The sequence below is a fragment of the Protomyctophum bolini genome, assembly GCF_963924005.1.
Source record: "Protomyctophum bolini genome assembly, chromosome: 20".
Classification (NCBI taxonomy): domain Eukaryota; kingdom Metazoa; phylum Chordata; class Actinopteri; order Myctophiformes; family Myctophidae; genus Protomyctophum; species Protomyctophum bolini.
This window is the reverse complement of record NC_137881.1, coordinates 29,850,798-29,868,954: the sequence shown is the minus strand read 5'-3', so window position 1 is coordinate 29,868,954 and position 18,157 is coordinate 29,850,798. Positions and strand designations below refer to the sequence as shown.

The 18,157-nt window shown below is 42.8% G+C and overlaps 1 protein-coding gene across 1 annotated transcript in view; it reads right to left on the bottom strand.

The window, feature by feature from the left end:
• Positions 1-61: 61 nt before the first annotated feature.
• arhgef40 (Rho guanine nucleotide exchange factor (GEF) 40) overlaps positions 62-18,157 on the bottom strand; it is a 124,498-nt gene continuing 106,402 nt past the window's right edge. The window contains exons 27-29 of the mRNA XM_080792955.1: positions 11,992-12,104; positions 6,774-6,822; positions 62-6,035 (exon numbers count right to left, since the gene is read on the bottom strand). Coding sequence (XP_080649081.1) covers positions 6,796-6,822; positions 11,992-12,104 — 140 coding nt within the window. The 3' untranslated portion in view covers positions 62-6,035; positions 6,774-6,795. The remainder of the gene's footprint in view (positions 6,036-6,773; positions 6,823-11,991; positions 12,105-18,157) is intronic.

Sequence of the window (18,157 nt, the reverse complement as noted above, 5' to 3'; positions counted from 1 at the left end):
ACACACACACAACTCTCTCTCTCTCTCCTCTCCGAGAGATATAATGTACTAGAACTTTCCATGGCTTCAGTCCAGTTTTAATTCAAACATAACAAAAGTAGAGAAACACACTCCAACAACAATTATCATCAAGTACGCTGTAGTATAGAACCATAGCATGCATTATCCATTAGCATTCCGGCATACCAACAATTCCAAAAATTCCGACTTTCCTCGGCACGGGGGAAAAAAATGTAAACATCAACATTCAACATTATAGGCAGAGGTTGACACAGCGGAGAATATTATAAACAAAAAAAAAAGAGAGAGAGAGAAAGAAAAAAGTTTCTATATACACGCACACGAATACCGCTATATATCCCATTTTGGGTGCGGGGAACCCCTTTCGGTGTTAGCATTATGTCATGCTTTAGCTATTGAAAAATAGCAGATCTACAAGCTCGTAGCGCGCCACCGAGTGGCGCGCTACGAGCTTGTAGGTCTGCTATTTTTGAAATAAAATCGAAGAACGACTGACATGGAAACATAGCTTTTTCAGAAAACTGTCAGGATGTATAGAAGACATTTTTAGAATCTGATCTCAGGTCAGAATGGGATATGCAAGTGGGGGGGGAGGGGGGGTGCACGGAGGCAAAGGGATTCTATTTATGACAATCTATATTGCAATAAGAATGAAAGATGGTGTTCATTATGTTGCTTTCGATATAATGCACTGTTCCAAACAGCTATAGGCTACATAGTGTATGGACTTTTCTCTCCGGTGCCGACAAATTACATATTGATTCAGTACGGCTCAATACCCATTTGCAATTTTTAGAATTTGGATGCAGAGTTGCCTCTGAAATCATGTGCCAGATCTGATACAGTAGAAGAATGCTTGCTGTATACAGTACACAGAGGATGCAGGTTTGACCTCGCCCATAATACTCTCTCTGCAGGGTTCGGTTCTATCAAATGTTTTTTTTGTACCTTTATAATCATTATTTGTTCTGTGGTGATGATGACGTAAACAACACAAAACCTTAACATACTGTAACCTTATACTGTAACCATACTGTAGAACAAGGCGTTGTGGCCGAAATGAAGGGGTCAGACATACAGTATACAACAGTCCTATATACGGTCAATAGTCAGGCGGGTAAAAAAATCACCTGCGGCGGGTTAAAACGAATCTGTGCTGCAGGTTAAAAAAAAATCACCCGTAGGCTTTCCTGTGAGGTTATAACGTTTAGATTAGGGTTTGGGGAGGGTGGGTGTCTGACTGTTATATAATGTCACATGCACCCCGGGAAAAACACATGCACCCGAAATTAAATCTAATATCATAAATATGTCTGACCCAAATATCCCGATATTGTGACAATAATACCGTATTGTGACGATATATCCTTTCTACGATTTCTACAATCTTGTATACAACCTCACAACAGCTTGGCTCATGGATCCGCTGTTTGAGCTACTTTTGGGGAAGAAAAATAAAAGTTAAAAAAACGCCATATCATAATATTACAAAATACAAAATCCCAGGCAACAATTCATATGACAATATCAAAACTCTGTAATATTAGCATATCGCCCAGCCATGGAAAACAAACTGGGTTTGTTTTGTTTTTTTAAAAGAGGAGGGATTGTACTGAAAAATTACTTCAAGTGTCTGTTTTGTCTCTCTCCCTCTTCTCTCTCTATACACGAGGTCTCAAGATGAACGGAGAAGCAGTTTTGTGATTATAATTCTTCATTATTGCAGTGAATCCGCCATTCAAAACCCTCTCCCAGCCTGCAGTGTGACACCTGAAGATATGTCACATAATAAGACTGGCGTTTCCCCCCTTGGTGTCGAGGTGCTCAAACAAAATTCAACATTCTAAAAAATTCCCACCAAATCAAATCCGGTCTCCTTTTGTGAAGCACAAGTTAATCACAAGTAAAGTCACGTTTTGGGTTCAACTTGCCCTTTAAAACAGAAAGCACGCAATCAATACCGGGATAAAGGAAAAGAGGCTCGACTCATTGTATCCCCATTTCATGGAACATAACATACCGATTAGCAAAACACTCAAAATCATACTATAGAAATGTAATAACACTATACTATTAGTTTATTCATTATTTACACACCCTATACAACTGTGATTCTCAAAGTGTCATGACGACTTAGTTGAGAATCTCAACTGGGTCTCGCAAAACAGGGAAGCAAAATGTCGCAGTTATGTCAGGAGACGATATGATATCATCTCTGTCGGGGTGGAAACTGGAAAGAGAACCTCTAACAAAACGGTTACTTTTCAGGGTTCAAATTCAGTTATTCTGTATGTCTTTTGTATACTTTGCCGATACTACTACAGCGTCACACAAAAAGTATCAAAAGTAGCTACTTTTTTGAATTTTGTAACGGCTTTGGACATAAGAGGTTTCCATCCAGCAGAGACCATATAGGGCTGTATTTTGCGTGTCTTAAGTACCAGGTCTTATTCCCTATAACTTGAGTAAACTAAAAGACCTGGTAGGCGTGATCAATTCCATTTAGGCTATTCCGAGTGGCCAAAGAGCATTGATCACGCCTCCAGGTCTTTAGTTTACTCAAGTTAGGGAATAAGACCTGGTACTTAAGACACGCAAAATACAGCCCATGCTCTAGTTGACTGGAGGAGTGCCTCAGGGCTCTGACACCAGAAGACCCCCTCCTCTTCTCCCCATCGACACTTAAATATCTCCGTCCAAAAATTTGCACTCACTGCGTGACGTGTTGTTGTGAGCTTGTAGATCTGCTATATCTCCCTCGAATGTTCGTCCTATAGGATATAGGGACACTTAAGGCTTCAGGGGGGGGGGGGGGGGGGGTGAAGAAAGAGCCACAGAATAAATTGACAACATTGCACATATATACATGTTTAGTTTTTATACCTTTGGCATTATAATAACAACTTATATCAAAACGTACATATACTATTTGATTCAATCCATCGTTTTTCTTTTCTCTCCAAAAAGACCCATCTTGAAAGGCAACAAGGAATACAAAAGCACCATAAGTTTTTTTCCTTCTCTCTTCCTCTAAATTGTATGTATATACCGAGGAATATACTATAAGGCACATGGGGTTATACTTATTACTATATCTCAAAGTCCAAACCAGACCGGGAAAAAATAATATTAATAATAATAATAACGATATTTTTTTTTTAGCCACGAGTCCTTGAGATGTGTGACGGAACAGAACACATGTCCAGACCATATATACCATTTCATACCATAAACCCCTCAAAACGTCAGTGACACACACAAAAAAAAAAAAAACGTATAGCTCATAACATTGTCCTTGTTGGATATATAATGCTGACGGATACCATAATATGCTGTTACAGTTCATTAAATCAAGGCAGCGCTTATACTGTACTTTGAAAGTAACCTTGCCTGTCGTTGATTTATCTTTCCACTGATCTGTGCACTGTGCCAGGCCGTAAAATGGCCACAGTGTGTTGTGTGTCTGTGTGTGTGTGTGTGTGCGCGTGTGCACGTGTGTGTCTGTCTGTGTGTGTGCGCGCGCGAGAGAGTGTGTTTGTATGCGAACATGAACAGTGCTCCACTGTCTTGTAACAATAAGAATGACTGCTGACTATATGTGTGTGTGTGTGTGTGTGTGTATCTCTCCCTCCCTCCCTCTCGTGTGTGTGTGCGCGACGCGTGCATGCGCGTGCGTCTGTCTGTATACATGTGTGCATGCTCACACCACCACCCCTGCCTCATTTGCATAGATGCAATCACACCTCAGCCTATACCATCCAATTACACACACACGGGGGGGTGGGTGGGGGGGGGGGGATATGTATACATAATAGCATCCAGTCTTAACACGAAAACCTGCAACCAAAAAAAAAAAAAGCCCCTTCAGTGCCCTCCCCAATCAAGCATTATGAAAACGACACACACGACACAACGACGCATTCGAGAAGAACCTCCTATCTTTAGGGTGGATTTATGCACGCCCGCCCCCCCCCCCCATCGCCGCATATTACTTCCTGTTTATCTCATCTTGGTCGGGAACCCCCTTTTGGTGTTATAGCATTATACGCTACGCTTTTAGCTATTGAAAAATAGCAGATCTGTACAAGCTCATATAGCGCGCCATGAGCTTGTATAGGTCTGACGACTGACGTATAGAAACGTAGCTTTTTCTAGAAAACTGTCAGGATGTGTCGAAGACTTTTTTTTTTAAAGAATCTGATCTCAGGTCAGAATGGGTTATTATCAGATGCCCCGGGAGCATGCATGTGACTGGTTTGCAGTCAGCCATAGCCAAGCCAGCCCCCAAAAGGCAGTCAGTGGTTCAGACCGAGAGAGAGTGGCGTTGTGTTGGCCTCTATATCCCATTCTGGGCTGGAACCCCTTTTTGGTGCATTGTTGTTGTTGTTTTTGGCAGCAAATTTCTATTTTTAGTCATAGTCTCCTGAATAGTTTTCACTTAGTCTGAGTCACATTTTTTAGTCACCTGGAATGTATTAGTGTTAGTCTAGTTTTAGTCGACTAAATGTCATAAGATTTTAGTCGACTAAAATGTACAGGTGATTTAGTCGACTGAAATGTATTTTTGCGGGCCGTGTTGCAGTCATGATGACTTATTTTACACTATTTTCAGCATGCAACCAAGTGTAAAATGACTTATACTGGATCTGTCGTCCACTAGTCCCTTCCTAACATTTTAGTCTAGTTTTTATTTGTCGACGAAATTGTCAGTATATTTAGTCTTATAGTTTTAGTCACCATAGCATAGTTTTAATTCAGTTTCCATTTAGTTTTCTTCAGTGGAAAAGGCACTCGACGAACATTTTTCGTCTTAGTTTTAGTCGACGAAAACAACACTGTTTTTTCACGACTGACATAGAAACATAAGCCTTTTCAGAAAACTGTCAGGATGTAGAAGATTTTTTTTTTTAGAATCTGATCTCAGGTCAGAATGGGAAACTGTCAGGATGTAGAAGATTTTTTTTTTTAGAATCTGATCTCAGGTCAGAATGGGAAACTGTCAGGATGTAGAAGACATTTTTTAGAATCTGATCTCAGGTCAGAATGGGAAACTGTCAGGATGTAGAAGATTCTTTTTAGAATCTGATCTCAGGTCAGAATGGGATATGCATAGTGTGGTGGTGGTGGCTGGGGAGGAAGACGCGCAGGGGTTCACACAGACAATGGCCGCACTGTCTGTCTGTTTAAAGCTGAAGTGCCTTTGGTGTCAATGACTCTGCCAAAGCGACTGAGACTGGCAGATCCAAAATGGCGGAGCATGAGCGCAGCAGGCAGGGGGAGGGGGGGGATCTCTGCTGGTCTCCAGAGGGGCAGCTGATCCCCCACCCCCCCCCCCCCCCCAGTCCTTTTGTGGTTAATGTCAGCGCTGATGTGTGTGTGTGTGTGTGTGTGTGTGAGTGAGTGAGGGGAAGCGTTGGCCACTGATCCAATCTGCTGTGCTCCTGTCAGCAATGGTTATTGTTGTTGTTGGTTTTTTTTGTTGCTGTTGTTTACTTAGCCACTTTTCAACCTGGCAGACCTTTTTTGGGGCATTGGCAACATACTGTAGGTGAAAAAAAAAAAGAAAAAAAGAAAGAAAGTAAAATACATTCATTCTTAAAATAAATTCCAAAGAAACAAAATAAAGACAAAAAAAATCAAAAAGGAAAAGTCTCAAAGAATTTCAAAAGCATCTGAAAATGTCTCAAAGCGATCACAACGCAGCTCACAAACGCATTGTGATGAGCTTGTATAGATCAGCTATTTGGGGCTATTTCTGAGATATATATAGGCCTCGAGTGGTTAAAGAAGGAACAAGGATCGGGAGGGGAGAAGTGAGCGAAGAAAGGAAGTGAATTAAGTAATGGAGACGAGGAGGAGGAGGAGGAGGAGGGAGGAATTAAAATGACGTCTTGTGTGAGCTTCTTCCTTCCGTTAGTGTTTCCGTGTTGTATCTTCATCTTCTCCTAAGTCCAGTTTGATCCGTCCTCATGTCTGCTGGAAATGGTTCACAAAGTTCACGGTCCAGTTTCTGGCTGGAAAATGAGTGTGGGGGAGAGAGAGAGGGAGAGAGAGAGGAAGAGAGGGAGAGAGAGAGAGGGAGAGAGAGGAAGAGAGAGAGAGAGAGAGAGAGGGAGAGAGAGAGAGAGAGGGAGAGAGAGAAGTGGAGAGAGAAGTGGAGAGAAAGACGAGAGAGATCAGATGTTGCGTCTTGGGATCAATTACAGAAATGTCATCTCAAAGTGTACAATGAGAATGAAAGAGACAATGATGGCGGACGAGAGACACAGCTAGACAGAGAGAGAGAGTTGTAAGATTAGATAGGTTGCTGCTGTAAGTTGCAAGCTGTTACATTACTAAGTTGCAATGTACGCAACAGCTCTGTTGTTTACACATTTATCTATTCAGAAGGGGGTGCATATACTTTAGTTTAGAGACTAGTCATTGGTTTAGACATGGGTTAAGGTTATAGGTTTAGGTGTGCTGCCCCCGTGGGAGGTTATAGGTTTAGGGTGAGGGTTTGAGATAGGTTGTTAGTTGTATAGGACTAATGACTGGTCTAAACCAATGACTAGTCTAAACCAAAAAACTGTAGTACTGCACCATTCAGAAGATTGTATACGTTGTTTTGTTTTGACAGACAGACAGACAGACAGACAGACAGACAGACAGACAGACAGAACAGACATCGTTGATAGAAGAGAAGACGAGAGATACGAGGGAGGGATAAGGCACCGAAGATGGAGGAAAAGGAATGTAAAATATAAGCTTACTTTGGCTGAGATGATGCTTTAGTTAGACTGCAGTGGAAGGAGATTGATTCTGGGCGGGGGGGGGGGGAGAAAAAAATAATCACAAATATGTTATACTTTATTTTAAGATGGCATAAAAATATGCATGTGATAATAAGCGCTATGTGCTAATGTGCGACCGCGAGTGCACGTCACCAACAACATGCAAGTGATTTAGCCTGGATGCGTGCCTTTGGTTGTGTGTGTGTGTGTGTGTGTGTGTGTGTGTGTGTGTGTGTGTGTGTGTGTGTGTGTGTGTGCGTGCACGCACACGTGCGTGTCTGTTTGTGTGCAGCTGGTTGCACAAAGATGCAGCACAAGCGATTCCGTCTGCTTGCACGTTGTGCGTGCGTGCGTGTGTGCGTGCGTGTGTGTGTGTGTGTGCGCGCGCGCAGTGTAGCAGCATGTGTATGTAGATGTAAGCAGGCGCCGCCGCCAACCCGGGCCTCTGTTGTCATATATGCTCAAATATCCGCTCGTGTTTGGGCTGTGTGCGCATGTTTGCGCCTGTGTATGTGTGCGCACGTGTATAGCCTATGTGTGTGTCTGTCAATCTGTTCTTTTCACAGTCTGTTTGCCAATCTGTCATATTCCGCTCGCTAGATAAGGAAATTGTGAACGTGTGTGTGTGTGTGTGTGTGTTTATGTGTGTGTGTGTGTGTGTGTTTATGTGTGTGTGTGTGTGTGGGTGTGCGTGTTTCCATGTGTGATTCAACAAGTCAAATAGCACCACTTTGCCATATTTCCCAACGACTCAAAGAAAACAAAAGGATAAAAAAATCCACGTGCACTACATTCCATGCACGTCCATACACATTAGAGACATGCATTTCCGTTAAGATTCGACAGACCACATTTTTCAACTTTGGATGTCTATTTTTGTAAATCCTGGGCGCTTGCTCTGCCTAACCTGAGGAGAGCAACGGAATGACCTCATGCTTCCTTCTATGCATGAGGAGTTCAAGCTGCTTCTTTTCACCTGACAGGGTTTCCCCCAGGTTGGACGTAGTAGCGCGTGGAAGGAACACGTTATTCAAACCAGTTCCTTTACCCATCAGGCACTAGCTGGCTGGGCCAGGCTCAAGGCAGTATAGAGACCAGGATTACTGCTTGTTTTTTGTGAGGGTACCTATACCCCTAGGGGTAGGGGACACGGGGAGAACATGCAAACTCCACACAGAAAGGCCCTTTTCCCACGCTGATCACGTGGAGGAGAGGGCGCCCCCTAGCGGGAATCGAACCCAGGACCTTCTAGCTGCGAGGCGGCATCGCTACCGACTGTGCCACCGCCCCCCCCCCTTCCCCCCAAAAAATATATTGGGGCCACGAGATGGTATGACACTTATGGCCCGATATTATTTGCTCCGATTATGCTGTCGGAGACCATTTTTGAGAGCACAGAACAGCTGTGCTTATACTCACTGACACTGTCTGTCTGTTTGTCGACCGTATCGATCGGATAGAAGATAAAACTTACAGTATAACCTTTATTCCTTTGGTAAATCCCCGTGTCGTACATGTTGGTATAGCTATATTAGCGCAATGTTGCTGTTAAATATAGTCTATAAAACCAACGCATTTCACTTGAATAATGTTGATAAAACCGTATCGGAATCAACAGTGCATGAGCAAACTTTTGGACCTTGTGCACTGTGTGTGTGTGTGTGTGTGTGTGGGCGCGCACGCGCACACATACGGAGAGAGACAGTGATTTAATGAAAATCAAGATTTAACGTCCTGTCTCTCTATACGCTATCACAAACATTTCGCCCTGTGCAGCCTGGCTATTCCTGTGTGTGTGTGTGTGTGGCGTGCGCGCAGAGAGAGAGAGAGAGAGAGAGAGAGAGAGAGAGAGAGAGAGAGAGAGAGAGAGAGAGATCTCAAAATGAATTGGAATAAAAAACAAATGATGTAGCCACCTTATATAAATATGTTTTCGGGTCTGGATCGCATCTCTTGGTGAACTCTTGTGCAGTGTGTGTGATCCCCTAGTCGGCGATCAATCGTGAAAGCCACAAAGATAATATGACAGCCGATAAATAAAAAAAAGACTCTTGTATAGTGTGAAATACATAACGATCCGATGACTCGCCGACAACTTTAAAACTCCTACAATGTGTAAAGGGGTGGCCATGAAATAAAAAAAATCATTCATTCAGATTCCCAAAAGGAAATGCATGTATTTAATTCAGTCGGACTGACCAGAAGGAGGGATATAAAACATATCTCCCCCACTGGCCATAAGAAAAAGAACGACCCAAATGTGGGATCGATAGAACCCCAAATCCAGCGACGCCAGGGGTATATATCCCGGTGACCAAAGGGTTAATGCATCAGTCACATGACTAATACACTGTTCCCCCCATTCAACTCTCAGTCGGACTCAGTTCCCCCCCCCACCCGTCCCCCACCCGTCCCTTTCCTGTCTAACTTCAATGTCCAATCATAATACAGCAGGAATGTAGACTATGACATCATCTCTAAGGAAGAGAAAAATAATAACTTTTGACCCCTGTGCCTCTCATTAATGCGAGATAATAAAATCAGCTGAATGAATAAAAAAAAAGGGTGGCTGTTTTCCATATAAGTGACATTAATTAAGAAGCCATTCCTCTTCGTAGAGCAGTACGTGGTTCTCAACCTTCTCAGGCTGTGTCACTTGGAACTGTATAGGAAGTTGAGGCATTACATTTATAGTTTGACTTGGAGATATACATATTGTGAAAATAGCCGATCTACAATAGTAGAATTGGCTGTTTTTCACAATATTGTTGTTTCTTTCGTATATGATTTGACAACTTGGGGGGGGGGGGGGGGGGTATATACTGTACAGGCATACAGTATATATTATCGGCTCTGGGCCTGACAGCGCGTCGCGTGTTCGAGTCCCGTTGTGGGCGAGGCTTAAGTTCAGGGTGGGGCGGTGCTAAGGTGAACACCAGGTGTACTTAATGAACTGGTGGGTGTGGCCACATTAAAAAACATAATTTGAACACTTTCTGTACACACTTGTTTTGAAATGAATCTTCTTCCTATAGTATAATCATCATAGTACCTGATGATGAAGGTACTAACAAAAAAATAACCCACAGGTTGAGAACCACTGTCAGAGTGTCAGATGGATGGATGATGACCCCACCCCACCCCACCTCAAGTTCCAATGGAATTTTTGACATTTAGTTTGGGATCAACTCACGTGGCAAACAAAGGATATTGAGGATATTAACATTTCTAACAAGATCATCATCTCCCCCCCAGCTGTTCTCAAATGTCAAGGACTTCCAAATTCCTCGTCAAGGACCCTCGAATTGACATGGATTTTGCCGTCTGAAAATATACTTGCGAGCTTGTAAGACTGCCTGTTTCCGACTAGCCGAATTTAATAGGCGTATAAACTGATTTTGAGGCTTTTTCTTTTGCTGGTTTACTCTTGGAATTCCCTAAATGTGAAAGTCATTGATCTCTACACAATCTTTTTGAACCACACATTTAAGTGAAAATAACAATAAAAACAATTATACAACGATTGGTTGAAACAGCCATCTAGCCGTGCATCAAAAAGTCACGATGGAACGCCTAATCAAAGCATACAAAAATCAGCTGCTCTGTTCTCCCCAGAGCGCTCGCCAAACTGGGTTGCTACAGGCTAGAGATTTTCTTGGGACATTTGCGGTCGTTAGTGCTTAGTGGCTACACCTGTCATTAAAAATATATAATTTCTTCAGCGAATATCTCTCGTTTGAACCCATTATGTTATAATTTAGCTATTGAAAAATAGCAGACCTACAACAAGCTCATAGCGCGCCACGAGCTACGAGCTTGTATATCTGCTATTTTTTGAAAAATCGTGAAAATATTTATTTCAGAAAACTGGAGGATTTAGAAGATTTTTTTTTTATTTAATTTTGAGGTCAGGCCTAAGTGAAACTGAGTCAACGTTTCTTTTTTCAAGTGGTGTGTGCGATATGACGATAAGACACAGAGAGGGATTCTAACGTCTCCACAATATATGCCCTTTCAGAGAGATCGTATAAACCGAGTGCACATTCTACGCGTTGCAGTTCTCGACCTTATAACTCATACCTTAACATATACTTATACATCGCAGTATAGCGATGAAGGGGCAGACAGACAGACAGACAGACAGACAGACAGACAGACAGACAGGCGGACAGACAGACAGACAGACAGACATGAGACAAGACAGACGAGACGAGCTGTGAGCTTGAAGATCGGCTATTTGTGCCATTTGTCGTAAAAACTAAGTATATACTGTTATAGGATGTTCCGTTTTAAATCATTAAAGCCTGTGATTAAAAAACGGACGTGGATACACGAACGATGAACTCCTGGTGAACTCACGTCTGGCTTTTTTACTGGAGAACTGTGACTGCAGTGGTGTAAAGTAATTGAGGTATTTGTACTTGATTATTTCCAATTTCCAAACTTTTACCTTTTACTCCACTACATATCTCCAGTTCCAAATATTATTGTACTTTTTACTCCACTTAACAATGATTTGAAAACTTTGAGTTCACTACTTTACTTTGTAGATTTTTGATTATTATCACAAAACATAACCTACACATTAACCATATATCAGCCATATATATACGTATACATTTCGGGAGACATTTGAAAATAGCAGATCTACAAGCTCACAATGACGTGTCACGATTCGTCGTGACACATTTTGGCCATTCGGAAATAGCAGATCTACAAGCCCACAACGTGTCGCATCGTGAACACATTGTAGTTTGTAGTGTATTGACACTTTTACTTAACCCATTCTGAACGGGAACACATTTTGGTGTTAGCATCATGTTATGCTTTAGCTATTGAAAAATAGCAGATCTACAAGCTCATAGCGCGCCACCGAGTGGCGCGCTACGAGCTTGTAGGTCTGCTATTTTTGAAAAATCGAAGAGCGACTGACATTTTTAGAATCTGATCTCAGGTCAGAATGGGTTCATCAGACCAGGGTGTTGTCCAGTGGAAAACCTCGTATGAATCTGATCTCAGGTCAGAATGGGTTAAGTAAAACATGTGAATCTTTTTCCACCGCTGTAGAACTGTACTTACACCAACACACGGAAATCACAGCCCTGTGGGTTTGTGCGTGTGTGTGTGTGTGCGTGCATGTGTGTGTGTGTGTGTGCATGTGTGTGTGTGCGTGCGTGCGTGAAGAGTGAAGACCTACCTGTAGTGTGTAGGTGGTTGACCCGGAGCCTCTCCTGAGGTCCCTCCCAGACCCCGGGGAGCCCCCCTCCTTCTGACTGCCCACGGAGGACGAGTCAGAACAACTACTGTGGACTGAGAGAGAGAGAGAGAGAGAGAGAGAGAGAGAGAGAGAGAGAGAGAGAGAGAGACAGAGAGTCATTAACAGATGTTGTCATCGGTCTAATGGTTCCCAGGTGAATCATGATTACATCCACCCGCGGGGATCCCCCCCCTTAAATCCAGGTACGAACATAATGATAATCGCAAATTATATACCCATGCCATAATACTTTGATTCCTATAATCAGGAGCGTCACCACCACCAGTTAGTTAGTTACTTTATTGACACAAATGTATAAAACATTGGGTCCAAACAATAATAAAAAACCCATGAATCAAAAACACCACTTCACTGTGAGTACGTCGCGACACCCCGACTGACTGACTGACTGCTTTTTTTTTTGGGGTTTCTTTTTCCACTTGGACATCAGCAGCAACAACTCTGTTTCCACCTATATATTTATGAAAACCTATACAGGCCCCATTTAAGGTTGATTGAATGGCGACTGTGCCATTTTTTATAGCTATAGTCAAAAGCATGCCTATATACCTGGGAATTTTGGCCCCGGGAATATAGGCTACACATAGAAAAAACAATAATTAAAAACGCCAAATTCGGCGCTCTCTGGCAGTCCTAAAGTGGTTGTACCACACATGGCACTTGAGACTGAGAGAGAGAGAGAGAGACAGAGAGACAGAGAGGGGAGGGCGAATGGTGAAGCTTGGTGTGAATTATTTTCAATGAATTAACTTAGCCTCACAGGGCCAGGCGCGAATCTGCCGGTGGCAAAAAAAAAACAAACAGAGTCTGGCCAAGAAAGCCACCAGGCTATATGAATGAACATCCACCGTGCATGTTCTCCTCTCACAGAGGAGAGACAATTCATGCATTGAGCCTCTGTCCTCTCGCTGTGCTCAACGAGACACCTGGTGTGCACTATGCGTAATTACAACCACCTCTCTCCATGAATGAATGGGACAGAGCGAGCGTTAAGATTTTGGCTCCGGGGCGGGCTCACGAATCGAAGGGGCTGAAAACACGTACCCAGAAAGAATACAAATATATCTTTTTTTTTTGCCCACATAATTTAATTGCCCCCCCCCCCCTGGCTCTCCCACACTGACTAGACTTAGATTATAAGCACAACCTTTCCTGGAATGCGTCTTTTGTGTGACCATGACTGAGAAGGACATGGGAGATATAAGAGGGAGACACACAGCAGAGACGTTCTGCTGCTGGTTTTGGTCCCAGAGAGAGGTCCCTGAGTGAGATAGGAACCAAACACCTGGTAGTTCTGAAGGGATTTAACCCATTTAGGCCTGACGTCGAAATTTAAAAAAAATGTCTTTTCTGAAAGAAACATTCTCAAACATATTCATGTCAAGGAACCCCAAATATATAATATGACTTTGGCCGCTGACCCCCCCATCTGAAAATATGTAGTTCCAGGGACCCTCTCAGTAGCAAAGATTTAAGAGGAGGCGGTACAATTGGATGTCAATAAACAAGGCAGGAAGAGAGGAATCAAAGCTTCCAAATCGGTCGAACAAAGTAGTAAAAATACTTAACGGCTTCTGCGACACAAGAGAATTCGCAGGTATGTATAGGTACTTATAGTTGACACATTCAGAATAACTCAAACGAAAAGAAGCCGTCAAACGGCGCAGACATGACGTTAACGACGATATTTATGTCCACGTTCTATCATTTCAATACGAAAACACAGTAACGCACAGGGACTCTACGTAAAGCGACATCCACATTTCAGAAAAGCTTTACGGAGGGTTCCGAGAGGGGCTAGGCAAAGCTTTACTTGAGAGCAACAGTGGAGAGAAACAATGGCAAATGGCAGGAGAGAGAGAGAGGGGACGTTCCAAGTGGGTATACAACTATACATACATACACACAACAACCTTCACATAAATACAGTATTCAAATACATGCATATTTATAATATATCTGTACTATTAGGACACATCATTTGTGTAATATGCTGCTGGGACATCATTCAGGTGACTCTCAAAGCAGAACTGAACCCACACAGCACACTCAGAGGCTACAACAACAGGCTGCAGGGGATCTTGCTAATCAGCACAGGTGGAAATAATGTTCTCAATCAGTGGCATGCTCTTTCACCTAGAAGACACTATTACAATTTGAAATCTTAAAATTGGTAAAAAAAAAATAAAAAAAATAATGACGATGCCCTACATACAGTTCATTCTAACACACCCCGCCCCATTCCTGTTCAACTTGAAGCCATTGAGGAAATATTTAATTAGCTGAGCTCCAGTGTATTTTAACAGTTATATAGTGTTACTATATCTTATAGCTCCACATATACCGTGGGCTCAATCCCAACTTCCTGGAAAACACTTATCATCTCTCCTTTCTTTCCCATCATCACTCTCCACCCTGAGATCAGATTCTAAAAAAAATGTCTTCTACATCCTGACAGTTTTCTGAAAAAGCCATGTTTCCGTGTCAGTGTGGTTCTTCGATTTTTCAAAAAAATAGCAGACCTACAAGCTCGTAGCGCGCCACTCGCTGGCGCGCTACGAGCTTGTAGATCTGCTATTTTTCAATAGCTAAAGCAAATAACATAATGCTAACAGCCCAAAATGGGATAATACAAAACTTGATTGCCTTGAAAAGTAATCTCCAGGAGAGAGAGAGAGAGAGAGAGAGAGAGAGAGAGAGAGAGAGACAAGCGTACACACTTTGAACAACAATCCGGTGTGACTTCTTCTTCTAAACTGGACTGTTTCCTGGACTGACAGATTGAAGCGAAACACAATCCGCCCTGACCCTCATCCAGAGGCTTGTAAGAGGAGACGTACGGTACTGTACACGTACAGGCTTCATATGGGTGTAACTATACTGTACATGTGCATTGCAGAGTGTCGTCTCCTTCTTCTTTACAGAGTCGGAGGGACGACGCTGCGTTCATAAACAATGGGGTCTAAAGTATATCGGAATCTGAACGAAGAAGTGGCACTGGAGCCATTTTTTTTGGTCCATGAATGAATGCCTTATATTACTATTACTAGTACTATTTGATCGTACTACGTATCGTCACACAAGAGTAGCAGATACACTACTTTTGAATTTGAATCAGTTTTATGGACAAGTAGGAAGTTTCCACCCCGACAGAGACGATATTCAAAATTGTGAGAAATATTCAAGCCAAGATATGAATAAATATGAGAAAAAAAAATCACGACATGTGGAAAGATTATTCAGGGATTTACTTTCTTTCTGGGGCCTACTGGCAGCGTGCACATCTCTCCAGTCGAATGCACGCACGCACACGCACACACGCGCGCGCACACACACACGCGCACAAGCACACGCACACACACCATCTCCTAGAGCAGTGGTTCCCAAACTGTTTCATGTCAAGGACCCCCAAATTGACGCTAATTAGCCCGCGGACCCCCCATTTGAGAATATATGCCAGGGACCCCCCCCATATAAGAGAAGATTATTACGGACCCCCCAGTTTGACATGAATTTTAGTCTACAGACCCCCATTGAATAGCAATTCTATCTCCGAGTGTACAAATGGAACCAAATGGACCCGTTGACACTCTCAAGAGTTACAGACCCATAAGGGTCCATTTGGTTACAAACTGTCATTTAGCTATAGGGGACCCCCCATGGAACTCCCTCAAGGACCCCTGGGGGTCCCTCCCGGGCCCCCACTTTGGGAACCACTGTCCTATAGATCATTGGTTTTCAACCTTTTTCATATTATTATATAAGGTCTATTATTTAATATTTATTCGACATTTGAGCCACGGACCCACCATTTAGCCTCTCAGACACCAAAGCGAAAGAATATTATGTTGCCGTCGGATAAGTTCAATTCCATGCTGTGTTGATGTTGTTGGCACCATCAGGAGAGACAACAGGGAAAACGATCAAAATAAAAATTCCTTCTACATTCTCTAATTGTGTTAGACTTCTTGTGAATTAAAGCAATGCCGATGTTTAACAACAATGTAACTCTTTGGTAGTTCGTTTTACGCTCTCAAGAGTTAAAGATCTATAAGGGTCCCCCCTTATAAGGAACCCCCTCCTAAGGACCTCTGGTTGAAAACCACAGGCCAGTACATAAAAACCATCCAAACCAATTAATCAGAGTGACAACTCTGTCTATATTCTCTGAATTGCAGGCCCCAGATATGATGTGTTCTCTATAAGTCCATAAATCCATCAGTGGGATTAGGGATGGATTGGGGCATGCGTTGCATTTATTTTTATAAAGGTGAACTCGTGGGGGAGTCATATCGGTTTAACGTGGTTAAATGTAGTGTGACATCCTTTATATCAATGGACACTACAGTGCATATCCAAAGACTTGGACACAGCGACGGTATCATATTGTATACTGTATAATGTACAGTATATAGCACAGCGCACAATCGTTATTGCTTGAGCACAGCAAAAGTCAAACCATTTCATTGCAGAGACAGAGGCTTATAAGACGAACAACAGCATATAAATCAGGTTAAACCACAGTCTTATCTTTCTTGATATCATATTTTCCACTGCCTTATGGTTGCCTATAGTTGTTCTTTATCAGCTTTCAGAGCAAATTACTTTTCATTATTTTTAAGAGATGAAACTTACCTGGGGATTGTATGTAGAATACAAAGCCCCGTTTTCCCATCTTAACCCATTCTGACCGGGCACCCATTTTGGTGTTGGCATCATGTTATGCTTTAGCTATTGAAAAATAGCAGACCTACAAGCTCGTATCGCGCCACTCGGTGGCGCGATATGAGCTTGTAGATCTGCTATTTTTGAAAAATTCGAAGAACGACTGACATTTTTAGAATCTGATCTCAGGTCAGAATGGGTTAATCAGACCAGTGTGTGTCCAGTGGAAACCTCGTATGAATCTGATCTCAGGTCAGAATGGGTTAAGATGTTCATTGTTTTGGGTTTTGTGCCGGGCCAGCAACACTGCATATTTTATAGGCTATATTGGATGAATTCCACAGGGGCCACATACGCGCTCTGAACTGCACTGGTTGTTCCAACCGTGCGCGTTACAATATTAGAATATACGTTTAAGCACTTGCAGCAGAACTAATTCATGTCTTATAAATCCAGCCTGAGAACTTCTGGCAGTTGAGTTACATTTATATTGTTTTGTGTGACCTATATGGTCATGATGTAGTTCAAGGTCATGGCCCGAAAGAGACTTGGGGCTGTATTTTGCGTGTCTTAATTAAGTACCAGGCATAGACTGTAAAAAAAAATATGGACAAAGCGTTCCCCGGGTCTAACATGGACGTAAAATGAAGCCTGTAATTCCTTGCACTGTATAAGTCGCCATATTTCTAGATCCGTTTGGGCCCAGCTGCGGCCATTGGCTGGCTCCGTTTGGGCCCAGCTGGCCATTGGCTGGCCCAGACAACGAGGCGGGACTTCCCCCCCTTACTCTTCGTTGGTTTTTATTTTGACTGAACGGGGGGGGGGGGGGTGGCTCCCGTTCATAGACTGTAACGGTAGCCACGCCCCTCAGAACATTGTGGTACGCGACTTTATGGTAATTAATTTTATAAATGGGACCATCATTTTCCAAAAAGAATATTATGACATGAGAAATGAGACTTTAAACTAGTGACTGGAAGCAGAAAGTATTCATGACCATGTTTATTAAGGTAATACAGTCTAGGTGAAGTTGGGCCCAAATACATGGACCTCTATGGAGCTATATGGGGTTTTTTGGGCCCAATGACAGCGCCACAACAGGCCATTATATGAACTTTCAGGAAGTCCCGATTTCCTTAGTGGCTTCACGAAATATCTGTCTGACTGCCCCCCCCTGGTACCAGGTCTTATTACTTAAAGGGCCACTTCACCCCTGACACAACCTGATCTTATTTTAATGATGTTTAGGGCACTAGAAACACTTTTTCTGGGTTTTTCTGTGCGCAATCTCTGTTTTCAGATATCCTGGTAAATTCTAAATGTTATGTACGTCACTAACACGGTGGCCCCTCCCCTCCGGACTACAACAGTCTAACCTCGCGTCACCGTAGAGTATGCGCGTCACCTACACACGGCTACA